This window comes from Meles meles, chromosome 13 (assembly GCF_922984935.1).
Source record: "Meles meles chromosome 13, mMelMel3.1 paternal haplotype, whole genome shotgun sequence".
NCBI classification, from domain to species: domain Eukaryota; kingdom Metazoa; phylum Chordata; class Mammalia; order Carnivora; family Mustelidae; genus Meles; species Meles meles.
In genome coordinates this window covers 72241815-72254882 of record NC_060078.1, presented here as the reverse complement: position 1 = coordinate 72254882, position 13068 = coordinate 72241815, and the positions used below count along the sequence as shown (strand labels likewise).

General features: G+C 39.7%; 1 protein-coding gene across 1 annotated transcript in view; it reads right to left on the bottom strand.

The window, feature by feature from the left end:
• Positions 1-2054: 2054 nt before the first annotated feature.
• FHIP2A (FHF complex subunit HOOK interacting protein 2A) overlaps positions 2055-13068 on the bottom strand; it is a 35455-nt gene continuing 24441 nt past the window's right edge. The window contains exons 14-17 of the mRNA XM_046026722.1: positions 10838-10981; positions 5966-6106; positions 5470-5573; positions 2055-5366 (exon numbers count right to left, since the gene is read on the bottom strand). Of these exons, the coding sequence (XP_045882678.1) occupies positions 5261-5366; positions 5470-5573; positions 5966-6106; positions 10838-10981 (495 nt within the window). The 3' untranslated portion in view covers positions 2055-5260. The remainder of the gene's footprint in view (positions 5367-5469; positions 5574-5965; positions 6107-10837; positions 10982-13068) is intronic.

Here is a 13068-nt window from a genome sequence, read left to right as displayed (position 1 = left end):
AACAAAACAGTTAATTGTGGTAAAGTTAACAGGATAGAGAACCGTGTTCCATTTCTTGCTGACTTGACCTTATGGTTCTGACTTCTCAGAATATCCAGCGTATTTCTAGTTCTAATTAAGAATGTAATTCAGTCAAGAACTTGAGTTGTAGATTTTCCCTTTAAGTGATTTCCAACACTACAGTCGACCTTTCAACAACAGGTTTAAACAGCACATGTCTACTTACACATGGACTTTTTGCCTGTAGTGCAGTATTGAAAATGTACTTTCTCTTATGATTTTTTTTAAAGATTTTTTATTTATTTCACAGACAGAGGTCACAAGTAGGCAGAGAGGAGAGAGAGAGGGGGTCGCAGGCTCCCCGCTGAGCAGAGAGCCTGACATGGGGCTTGATCCCAGGACCCTGAGATCATGACCTGAGCCAAAGGCAGAGGCTTTAACCCACTGAGCCACCCAGGCGCCCCTCCTTATGATTTTTTTAGTAATGTTTTCTTTTCTCTAGCTTACTTTATTGTGAGAATACAGTGTATAATACACATAACATAGAAAATATCTGTTGACAATTTTTGTTACATTATATGCAGGTTTTTTTACTTCAAGGGGGAGGACTCAGCATCCCTAACCCCCAGGTGTTATTCAAGGGTTAATACTCCTTCTTTCTCCCTGTGCTCTGCCAGCATTTGGGTACTAACAGCATTCATCCGTGTGGGCTGGAATTTCTGTAAGCACACAGAACACTTCTCCCCTGTGACTGTGACTTCTTGAGGGCGGAAATTGCTTCTTGTTTTCCCAGCACCTTAAAAACTGGCTCATCACAAGTTCTCAGTGTTTGTTGAATAACCAAATTATTGTTTTGGATGCCATATTTTTGACATGTTTAGAAATGCTATTATAACACAGAGAAACCTCTGAGGCACGCAAGAAACCATGAGCAGTGTGTACATGAAACAGGCTTCGATGGGTCTCCCTGATGTGCACAGTCAGGTATAGATCAGGTAGAACTGAAAGCCCGTCTGCTAAGAGCGAGGCCCATGAGCAACGACTTTCATAGCTGAGACCACCTAAAACCTATTCCATTTCTTCCAGCCACGGATCCTTTGGCATCAAACTGTCATGCAGTTCTTCTGCCGGCTCGTTTTTTGTTTATTTTTGAGAGACGTATGACAGTTACTTGAGAGTCACAAAATTTCAACTCTCACAATTTTATGTCAGTTCTTTAAATTCCCTTGAGATAACAAGTTTCAGTTTGAACCAGGTTTTTGGACTCGGGATCTGATTATACATCCCTAAAATGCAATTTTCTTTTATAGCAGCTCAAGGCAAGAAGGGTAATTTCAACTCCTCAGTGCCTAAACCTACCTACCCTACATCCTTTCAACCTATTCTCCTCTTTAAGTCCATAAACTTTTTTGAGTAACAGTGGCTGGAAAGATCCTAGGTAGGTGGGATTAATAATTACGTTTTTTCTCTCCCTGGCTATATATATATATATACATATATTATGTGTTTCTTTCAGTTTCCAATTAGGGCACTTTGGCAAATATTCAAATGAACGGAATAAACCTAGAGTCTAATTGTCTTATGTGTCAGTTGAAGAAAACAATTTTTATATGCATTACAAATATATAAAGAAATAATGCCTACAATGAATTGTTTTTCTAAGACTTGTGTAAACATTCCTTCCTTTAAGGATGTTACCATTAAGGAGTGGAGTGGAGCTCACTCAGGGGGATTTTCCAAGCTATATATTCCCCTCCACAAATATTCTGATTCTGTTCCTTTTTGTTCTCTTCCTGGAATCAATGCTGTAGTGACCCATGAACGACTGTGTGTCATAAACTTTTTTTCTTTTTTTTAAGTGAGCTGTATACCCAACGCGGGGGCTTGAACTCACGACCTTCTGATCAAGAATCACATGCTCCACCCACGGAGCCAGCCAGGTGCCCCAGTGTGTGCCAAATCCTGTTGTACATGATGAATTACTGTTTTAGACTTACCAGTGAATAAAATGTTTTCAATCAGAATTCTATAAAAATGTAAGACACTTTGCTTAAATTACATTATTTATTTTTTGATTATCCCTCTTAGTCCTGCATGCATCATTAGCACAGAAAGTTGAACTTAATCACAACCTCCTTTTGGAGAGATAGTAGGTACACAATCGCCATCTGAAGAGTTCTTCTTCACAGATGGCCCAAGATTCCAGCCTTGGTAACACTGTCAGTAACCTACACAATGCTCAATAGAAAAGTTTACCCAATATCCTTTGTTTAATGTAAACAAGGCAGGAGGCCAGAGTATTACAGTAACACTATTTTACAGGGCCCAGAAATATGATTATCTATCATGTTTTAACATATCAAGTGTCACAAGGACATGCATAATTTGATTAATGATACAACCCAAAATACAACTGCCATATAATTTGTGGTTTCAGCACGTGACTGCAACTTCTGTCAATACCTGTGAACTTCATAATTAAATGGGAACTGTATATTAATGCGTTAATTTATGGAAATATGTCACCATGAATTATGAAGTAATTCCATAATTTGTGCCCCGTAAAATTAAGTGTAACAATTTTTACACTAGCAACAGTGTAAGCAAGCTAAGGATTTTGGTCCTTATATATATATACACACACACACACACACACACATATATATATATACACATATATATATACATGTACACACATAATAATGTACAATTATACCAAAGAGCTATGAATCCTCTCATAGCTTCCATATTGCACAGACAGATACATTATGAGAACATTACATAGTTATAATGTGAGTACTACAATGATAACTGGTTGAGGACAAATCTGAGTTCTATCAAGTAAAGAATATGGCTCATTACTAAAAATAAAGTCGAAGACTATACTGTTAGAAAGTTAAAAAAAATGTGCATACCTATTTATACTGACGTGAAGCAGGGCTAGAATTCAGCTTGGAACGTGCTACGGCAATCATTTGTTAAGGTGGTACCTTCCACCCAACACAGTGCACTGAAGTCACTGTTTTGCAAGTACTGAGTAATACAAACATTTAGCTTTCACAAGACAGTATGAAAAAGACTAGTAATGTAGAACGTTGTTTCACTGACAAATCCGACTCACTGTGAGAACTTGTGCTGGCTCTAGGTCTGTCTGAACTAAACAGGAAGAAGAAAGAAAGAGAGAAGCTTAGAAGAGAAACAACTTACATCTTCAGCTTTAGCTGACTACAGATCAAAAATCATTACAATAACTTAGGAAAATAATTATGTTTTAAGAAGCAGCATACACAGACAAAAATATAAAAGTTAAAGCTTTTCAGAGCTTGGTGTCATGTATTAGCTCTAAGGTCCCACTGTGAACTCAAGGATAAAATAGTATTTGGCTTGAGAGGTAATATTGCTCATACACCCATTGAGCACTACGAAAACATTAAGAAATATCTACTATCTCCTAATGCCTTATTTTAAATAAACCTACATCAAAGTAGACAACAACTATGTCTAAAATGGAAATGCTGCAGTGGTCCTTGCGTGAGCTGACCAATAAATACTGAGCACTGAACAATCAATGCTTTCCCACCATTAAAAATCATTGGAGGAAAATCACGCACAAAGTAACCATCATCCACTTTTGTTTTTTCCCTTGTTCCCTTGTTCTGCTCAGTAAGTGTGCTTAGACTGAGCTAACAAAGACTTGGATTAAATGTAGTCTGAACATTGGGAAGCATTCCGGAGCCAAGAACACTCATCATCTTTTGCTGTTTTGTTCTAATAGCTAAAACTAACTATAAATCAGAAAAACAAATACCACAAGATCAGCAGAAGGCGTAAAACACGCTTCTCTGCAAGTCCCACATGATGTACTTCTGCAAAGACGCTACACAAAACAACTTACAAGGAGTGGTGACAGTTCCTTCCAAGCTGGAAAGTTTGATCATCCACTCCCTCCAGTAAAATATCAGTATATGGAAAGGTAAGGCGCAAAGTGCTGCTGCTTAACATTTCAACAGAAAGAGGAGGAGGAGAGGAAGAAGGAGGAAGTTTAAAAGCAACATCTGAGCGACAAGCATCACCAAAGGCAGGAGGGAAAGCGGATGTGCACAAGGCATCCTGCACATCCAGGAGAAGCTCGCCATGCACGGTGCAGCTTTGCCGACTAACACGCAGTCCTTCATGCAGACCCAATTTACCCAAATTCCTGAACGTGTAAACAGGACAGACTGGTTTTCTTTTTAAATCTCTTTAGAATCATTTAAAACAAAAGACTGAACAACATGAACACAAACATTCAAACTGTAAACACTGAGGAGGCCCACTGGCATTCTGATTGCTGCCTAAGAGTTATCCGCCGGGACACTACCATGTATTCCAATAAGAAATCAAATTACAAAGCAATTTTCATAAAGCAACTTTCAGAGAGGGACAGACAGAAGAAAAAAAAAGGTTCTCAACCCAACATGTGTTCATTAGCTTAGAAAAATACTATTTTAGCAAACATTACCAATGGAGAGCACGAATTCAACATTGTTGCAAAAATGACACAGTTTAAATATGCTGGGACCCAGACGTGAAAATCAATCACTAACATGGCTATGTGCACAAAAGAGTAAAAGAACGTTTCTTTAAAAAATATATATTATATTAATCAAGAACTTCTTTATCATATTAAATCGTTATTCTTAGAAAAGCTGAAGAAAGTTAATGGTGCTCTACACATTTTTATCTCCTACTAACTCATTTGATGGTTTCTGAATTGTATTTTTTTCTCATTTACAGTTTTTTTTTCATATTTTGTTTGATAAGAATTCTGACCTTAAAAAGTTATAAAATTAGTTTGCTTTTTTTTCTTTGCTACTTATTAATCCAAAAGAATATAAGCATTTGAGTCCCAGAGAATGTCAAAATGCCTTGCTACCTAAAAGGATATTAAAATAACAGAAATATCATCAAAGTCATGACATCAGAAATTTTGCAGCTTTTCACACAGGCATTAGAAATGCTTATTTCCTGAAGTTCCTTTGATTGTATCCTGGATTCAAGGACGTGCAATCTTACATATAGAACCATTATGGTAAAGCCAATGAAAACATACAACATTTTACTGAGAATGTCCACTCAATGGGTTCTTAATGGTCCTGTCTGGTTTACAGCAGTACTTCATTTAAAAAGGCTTTTTATCCTCTCAGCTGGGTGAAGCTGAGTCCTTTTTGATGAAATGTATACTACAGATCCGCTCCGGTAGTTACTTGCAGGAGGCTGTTTACGGTGTGGAGGAAGCGTGGTATTTCACAAAAGCGATTGCTGCCAGCTCCTTGCAGAACTCTTCCAACACAATCACACCCTCCAGCAATGTGATGTGGTCAATACTGGTAAAAGGAAAGCAAGCCATAAGTCAATGTGAGATACTAGCATTTCACCAAGTTTGGGTGAATTTTTTTGGATTAAAAAACAGGTAAAACACTGGCTTACATGGGGCCTTCAGGTTCTAAGCCAAGCAATCGCTTTCTGACTAACAGAAGCTTGGGAGTAAAGTCTGGAATGCGCTGGATTCGGACCATCAGGTCTCCGACAACCTGCATCAGGGACAAAAGGAACTGCTTTCTTGAAATCAACCTCACAGGGATTCTCAGAATTTAAAAACAAACAAACAAACAAACAAACAAACAAACAACCCCCCCACTCAACTTCCTATTACTAAATGAAGAGTGTCACCCTTCACTATTCACATAACCATCTTTGGCAAAGGACTCACACCTGTTCCTTAAAATATAAAAGTTACCATTTAAAAGAAGGAATTTTTCTTTTTTTCTCCACATGCTATAGTAAAATAATGATTTCTTGACAGTATATAAATAGTGCTTCCCATTTCGTCGCGCCAAGCACATACAATGGTCAGTAATGTTAATGGCCATGTTTATCACAGGGTTTGTCAATCCTAGAGCACGTAACAAAACCAAGAACTCACCCTGACGATGACAGAGAAGAGGGATCTACATCCAGAAGCAAGGTTCACATAAGGATCCAAAAGGTACTCGTGTATGTGCGGATGAGGGAAGAGAGAAAGTCTAGATAACACGGAGGTGACTTGTAAATTTACATCATATGGCTACGGAGAGGTAAAAAACAAAAAGACATCTGACATTATTTATAATGTATATACCTGAGCATTTACCATTTCAATTTGTCTTTTCAACAAAGGAAAATTTTTTCCATCTTACACCTACCCCCACACGCTCTTCTACAATGAAAACAGATAACTAAGTTGGCTCTCACCATCTTAGTCAAAGTACATATCTCACAGTGCTAAAACTTAGGAGAAAAAAAAGCACCATACATATAGATGTACAGAATAAAATATATAACAAAGTCATAATACTTCTGTTTTACACAGGTTGTTCTAATTAATGAAAGTGTTCAAAAGGTCGCCAAAACCCATGAAAGTTTCATATGTAACAATAACAGCAACATAGGACATATCAAATAGAAGACCAAAGACAGAAGGGGAGGTATTAAAGATCTTTTAAAATGCGGTAGCCTGGGGCACCTGGATGGCTCAGTAGCTTAATTAAGGGTCTGCCTTTGGCTTGGGTTGTCATCCCAGGGTCCTGGGATGCAGCCCCGCAACGGGCTCCCTGCTCAGTGGGAAGCCTGCTTCTCCCTTTCCCACTTCCCCTGCTTGTGTTTCCTCTCTTGCTGTGTCTCTCTTTTTCTCTCTGTCAAATAAATAAATAAAATCTTAATAAAATATATGGGAGTCTAGGGGCGCCTGGGTGGCTCAGTGGGTTGGGCCTCTGCCTTCGGCTCAGGTCATGATCCCAGGGTCCTGGGATGGAGCCCCGCATCGGGCTCTCTGCTCAGCAGGGAGCCTGCTTCTCCCTCTCTCTCTCTGCCTGCCTCTCTGCCTACTTGTGATCTCTTTCGGTCAAATAAATAAATAAAATCTTTAAAAAAATATATGGTAGTCTAATTTTAGAAATGGTATTTTTCATCTCTTAGATTATTCAATTACTGCCAATTATCAAGAGTGTGTACACAATAAAATAAAGTCAGATGCATCACGGAAACTTCTCTGCAGCAGGAGAGTTTGGGGAATAGAAATGACTACCACATGCCTCACGGCGAATGAAAAGGCTCAAAATGGTGATTACAGACAAGGATCATCTCATTTCCTGTAAGAGCATTAATTATCCCGAAACACTTATGCATCTGGGTACAATTCCTCATATAATTTTTGTATGTCGTATCACAATTTCATTTGAATTCCAATTTTTTTAATTTTTAATCTGTTTACTCCAGAGAAAGCAGCTTGGAGATGCTTTAGAGATGACATCAAAGTCAAAGGAAGAGGTGCACTGTATAAAAACAGCTGCTGTTTTAACAGAAATCTCATTCCTTCCAGTTTTCTTCTAAGCAGCCAAAGGAAACTGAGTGGCTGAGACAAAACTGACTTCTGCGGGAGGGCTAGGGGCGAGTGAGGAACCTGTGCTGAGCCTGGAGAAGAGAAAAGGGATTTGACATGGATGAATGTTAACCACAGACTCTGCCTGCCTTAATCCTTACACTGAGCAGTTGCTAAACCCTTGATATATAGGGCGCCTGGGTGGCTCAGTCAGTTGAGGGTCTGCCTTTGGCTCAGGTCATGATCCTGGGGTCCTGGGATCGAGCCCTATGTCGGTCTCCTTGCTCAGTGGGGAGCCCGCTTCTCCCTCTCCCTCTACCCCTCGGCTCTCTCTCTCTCTCTTGCTCTATCTCAAATAAATACATACAATCTTTAAAAAAAAAATCATATCACTGTTGATATGATGAACAGCAGTTAAGAAGAGAACATTTGGCATTCAGAAGACCACAAACGCTACGGCACATGCCAGAAGCCAGCAAAGGCCGTTGCATGGAGAAACCAGTCCTGTGTTACAAGCCCACCCGTAGTGGGCTTTTCATTTGTTTGTTTGTTTTTTCATAAACACGGATTTTCTGAAAGAGGAAAAAGTATCCCTAAGTCACTCTTCGTCACGGTCGAGCCTCAAGCAAGATGAATGAAAGGAGACACTATTCCTATGGAAGGGAACTGGGAGGGCGTATTCTCCAGCCTGGTGACAACGTGCAACAGAACAGCCTCCAGGACTCACTTCAGAGCAAACGACAAATTCACACAAAGTTGTATTTTAGGCACGAAGGAGACATTTTTAAAAATCTTTAAGAAGAATGCATTTGGCTCAGGATGTGAACAAAATCACTTAAAATACAACTTTAGTACAGTTTTGTATGTGGCTTGGTTTCTGGTAGTTCAGATTTTTAGGTCACTAAATTCTGTCATTTATAGGAGCTTAAATAAGTCAACAGAATTTGGCTTTCAGCAAGGCTGTAATAAGTTGCCACGTACACTTTGTATTTTCCTTATAGCTATTACTTTGGTTTTTCATTTTATGTGAACAAGAATCTATGTCCTTGGTTGTTTAAGAAGTTTAAGGCTGACTCAGATTATATTTTAATGTGAAAATGAAAAGAAATCTCAGCTATATAGAAATCGTCCTGTATCTGAAACAGTCTCTACTTCATAATGGTAATAACTTCAAAATGAGTTGGCTTTTTTCCTTTAATATGAATAATCCTTTCCTGGGTTAACAATGAGTGTTTATAGCTATTACTTTGGATCTCTTCATTTTCTACTTTACATACAGCGTTCACTGGAATGAAAGCTAACCAGATTTTTCTGACGTATCAAATGGACTTGGCCCACCTTTGAGCTCACACTAAATACAAGGCCTGAATTTTCGAACAATAAAATTTGACTTACTCCTGTACTTTTTTAGAAGTATTTTAAATTGCTTTTTTCATTTAATTCTTACAAGCAAATCAAGTAGGAGGTTACAGCAAGTAATATCAGCTTCACCTTAACAAGAAGAAAATGCGACAAGTGGCGCCGTTGCCCAAGTCGCAGGGAGAAGCAGCGGGACCTGCCGCCCTCCGTTTTCCCTGGTGTTCTTTACATTCTGCTTATGGACCTCAGCACTTTACTAGCTTTACAAAATCATCACAAATGATACTAAAGGTTTCTGTTATATGGTATTTTAGAAAAATTAACGTTGTGACAACACCATAGTATTATGAATACTTGAGTCACAATTTCTCAATTATACATACAGGAAACTGGCTACTTCACTAATTACCTGTAGTGAATGTTTAATCCCAGGCTGGTTGTCCTGGCCCTATTTCTCTACCATGAAAATACAAGCAAACATCATCCTCCACAAAACACATCTAGAAAAGAAAGAAAATGAAACCAAGCCAAGCACGCTTGGCACACCAGGACTCCTGACTATCTCTGAGATCTGACTACATCACATTCTTACCAAAAAAGGCCTGGAAAATCGAGGCTTTGAAGACCAAAGGTTTGGGGGCCTGTAGTGAACTAGCAGTAAGTTGCGTTAACTGCGACTAGGGGTTCCTCACTGACAAAGCATGACCAGAAGCGTGTCCTGCCTAGCAGGACAGGGTTACAGAAGATGGGCTGCGACAGCGTGCGGCAATCAGCTCTGCTGTGACGTGCTAGCTGCTGACATAAAAAGAGCTTTAAAGCATTTCGGGATATTCTGAGCACTCCACAAACTAAAGGGAAAAATACCTGAGATCCGAAGGACGCTTAGCAGACCAGCACAAAGAACACAATGAACTGAAGAGCCCTGCCACCCAGGGGGCTTCCACAGCCGCCATACGACGGCTGCGGCCTAATGCCCACAAGAGCTGGATTTCGCAACCAATGGACCAAAACGAGAAACACAGCACTTGCTATTAAGAGGTTAAAAGAAAAAAGGACTTACTCTATCTCTGTACTGATTACTACCAGAAACAGTACTGACTGAATTCTAACCCCATGAAATACTTCTTAAATTATAATTCCTTTATTTGGCTTTCTGGGTATTGAAGACAGCCTGCTTAGGGAGTAAATTTCCTTTAGAACTCCCTACGCTCACATAAATATTTAACTAAAATGCTAAAAAAGAACAAGTACTTTAATATACAATTTTAAATTAATTCCGCATTGGTTAAGTCAATTTCTATGTGGAGGCAAGTATTATGCCAGGTGGTTTTATTTCAAGTGAATCTCCCAGGCTGTAAAGCATTTCAAAGCTCTATCCTCACTTTCTTCATCTGTCAAGGAGAAAGGGAGGGAGGGAGAGAGAAAGGGAGCGAGGGGTTCTGTAATCCCAAATTCACTTCTCCCGACACACAACACACTTCTCCCGACACAGCAACACACAGCTGATGGCGCTGATGGCGCTTTCTATCGACTTGGGAGTAAGTAAATTCACCTTTTTCATTTCACCTCCCCTTACGAAAATGAATATCATTCGTAAGTTCTTTGTCTGAAGAAGCAGATTCATCTAATATTGTTCTGTCATTTTAAGGAGACCAGAACGCTCAGATTTCCATTTGAAATGACATTTAAGGTCCTCTGACTTGAACTTTACAAGGTTGACTCAATTTGTATCTGTGCTAACTGTCCTAATAAAAGAAAAGGGTTTCTATGTCATGACAGGAAAGTCTTCTAATCACCTTCACCTCCAAAATGTGTGAAGGTTATTAAGACAAAGTTCTGTAAAGAGAAGTAAAATAGAGGATTCTGTAAGAGCCATCAGGTTGAACGAAGATTTCGGACATAACCAATGTGTCAGAAATACACCACTTGCCGGCAATGGAGCTTTATGAAAAAGTCATCCAGCAGAAAAACTAAGAAAACAAAACTACTTTATTATAAAGAGCTAAACTAAGACTTGAGACGAACCCATGGTGAATGGTAGCAAAAAAATGTGAAAATCAGTATTTTAAAGCTTATTACCTGATCCAGAATTCTTCCCATTCTGTCAAACAAAACTTTCAAAAAATGACCTTCAAAGAAAGTAGCTTCTAAATTGCACTTTTCCAACGCCTTTGGAGACCCAGGCCACTCCCATCTTAAGCAGATAGCACAGTAGTCCCGGAACTAGGGAAAAGCATTTGCATCGTTAAAGAACAAACCAGAACAAATTGAGATCAAACAGAAATGATTTCCTCTAACAGGCATATAAGAATGCACTGGCGAGCTGGGGAGGCGCCCGTGGAGGAGGGAGGGACTCAGGGAACAGGCTAATTTGGGGCCCCGGTAAGCTTATAAGCACCAGTACCAACATATGTTGATGAAAAAATAGGCATGTGCTTTCCTTCAGAGGAATTTAACTCTCTTTATTTGTGTCACAGTAAGCCCTAGCCACATTTTCAAATCTATTTGAAAACGCTACATGCACAGAGATGAAGACATGCATGTTGCTGGGAAGGCGGGCTTGGCTCTCCTCCAGCACAGGGCAGAAAGCCGTGCTGCGCAGGGCGAGCTCTGCAGACAGTTCGCTACCCTCACAGTGAGTGGAAGCTTTACTGCATTTAACGGAGCAAATTTTATGTCTGTTGAACCTAATAAAATAATCAGGGCTAGTATTTTGTTGTTTTTTTTTCATCTTTCTAATAATTCATTTTTATTATATTTTACCCAACTGTTGGTCTGTCGATAGACTGGAATTAATGAGAAACTAGTCCTTCACGATACAGTTTACCCTGGGGTAGACAACATGGATTTTGATAGGCACAGGACCTCACATAGTAAGAATAAATTTGAAAAGTCTTCCCCAATATATAATTTACCTGAGTTTAAACAAATTTAGAGCACAGTTTTCTGTGCCCTTTTCAGATTCCCCTTATTCAACAAAGCGACATTATTCTGACCTCTCCAGTTTGGAAATTACGTGAAATTAAAACAAATCACATTCTCACCATGAAGTACTAACCACTTCAACTCTTAAAAGAAAAACATACTTAAAATAATTAAAAAGCCAGCTTCTTCAGTATTTTTTGAGTTTTAAACGATTTGGCTTTCAGCAGACAGTCTTCTATTCTAAACCACACCCCAATATTCAATAAAGCATTTCCCCATTAACATGTCTGAAATTCTCACCTAGAAAGCAGTAGTTTAAACATTTTTTATCCCTCTTGTTGGTCTTCTAATATTTCTGAAACAATCCATAATAACTGCACTTGCGGAAAATGGAAATGAAACTTTACAGAAAGAATAAACGCAGCTTAAAAATCCAGCTGATTCTCTTGAGATTGGTACCACTTGTCTTGCTTTCACTCTCTTGTCCCTGAAGGCACTAGCTACACAATAAATAGCTCCAGTCACTCATGCAGTCATCTGGACTTGCATTCCTGCTACCGGCACATGCAAATTAATTATATAGAACACTACACTGCAATCTCAAGGATTTAAATGAAAATTAAATGTGCGTTTTTCCGACGAGACATTTTTAAAATTGGGAATTCTGGAAATGCTAGAGAGAGGAAAAGTAGACCTTGAGAAGGCCATGGAGGTTAATACTTCTGAGGACACCTTTCAGAGTCCCATTAGGGAGGTAGCAAGCTGAGGGGGGCAGGAAGCAGGGAGGAGGGAGTGCAGGGAGTGAGGGAGCACGGCACTTGTCCATAACTGCTCAGGTGAGAAAAGACGTGGAGAAGGGGACAGGGCAATGCCTGGGGACTGGGATCAACGGTGGGTGGTGGGCAGAATCATTGAGAAGTTGTGTTTTGCATCAGTACGGAAAAGGATGGGGGATAGATATAATTTAAAGTATAGAAACAAAGGAAAGAAAGGGAAGAAGGATGGGGGGGAATGGGGAAGGGGAGAGGTGGGAAGGGAGACACAGGGGAAGGGAAGAGGTGGGGAGGGAGATAAGGGGAAGGGAAAAGGGGGAGGGGAACAAGCATAAAGAAATTCTGAGACAAGAGACAGTCAGTAAAAGGCAAAGTAAGGGGGCGCCTGGGTGGCTCAGTGGTTTAAGCCGCTGCCTTCGGCTCAGGTCATGATCTCAGGGTCCTGGGATCGAGTCCCGCATCGGGCTCTCTGCTCGGCAGGGAGCCTGCTTCCCTCTCACTCTCTCTGCCTGCCTCTCTGCCTACTTGTGATCTCTCTCTGTCAAATAAATAAATAAAATCTTTAAAAAAAAAAAAAAGGCAAAGTAAGGTCACCTGCTTAAAGATAAAGTA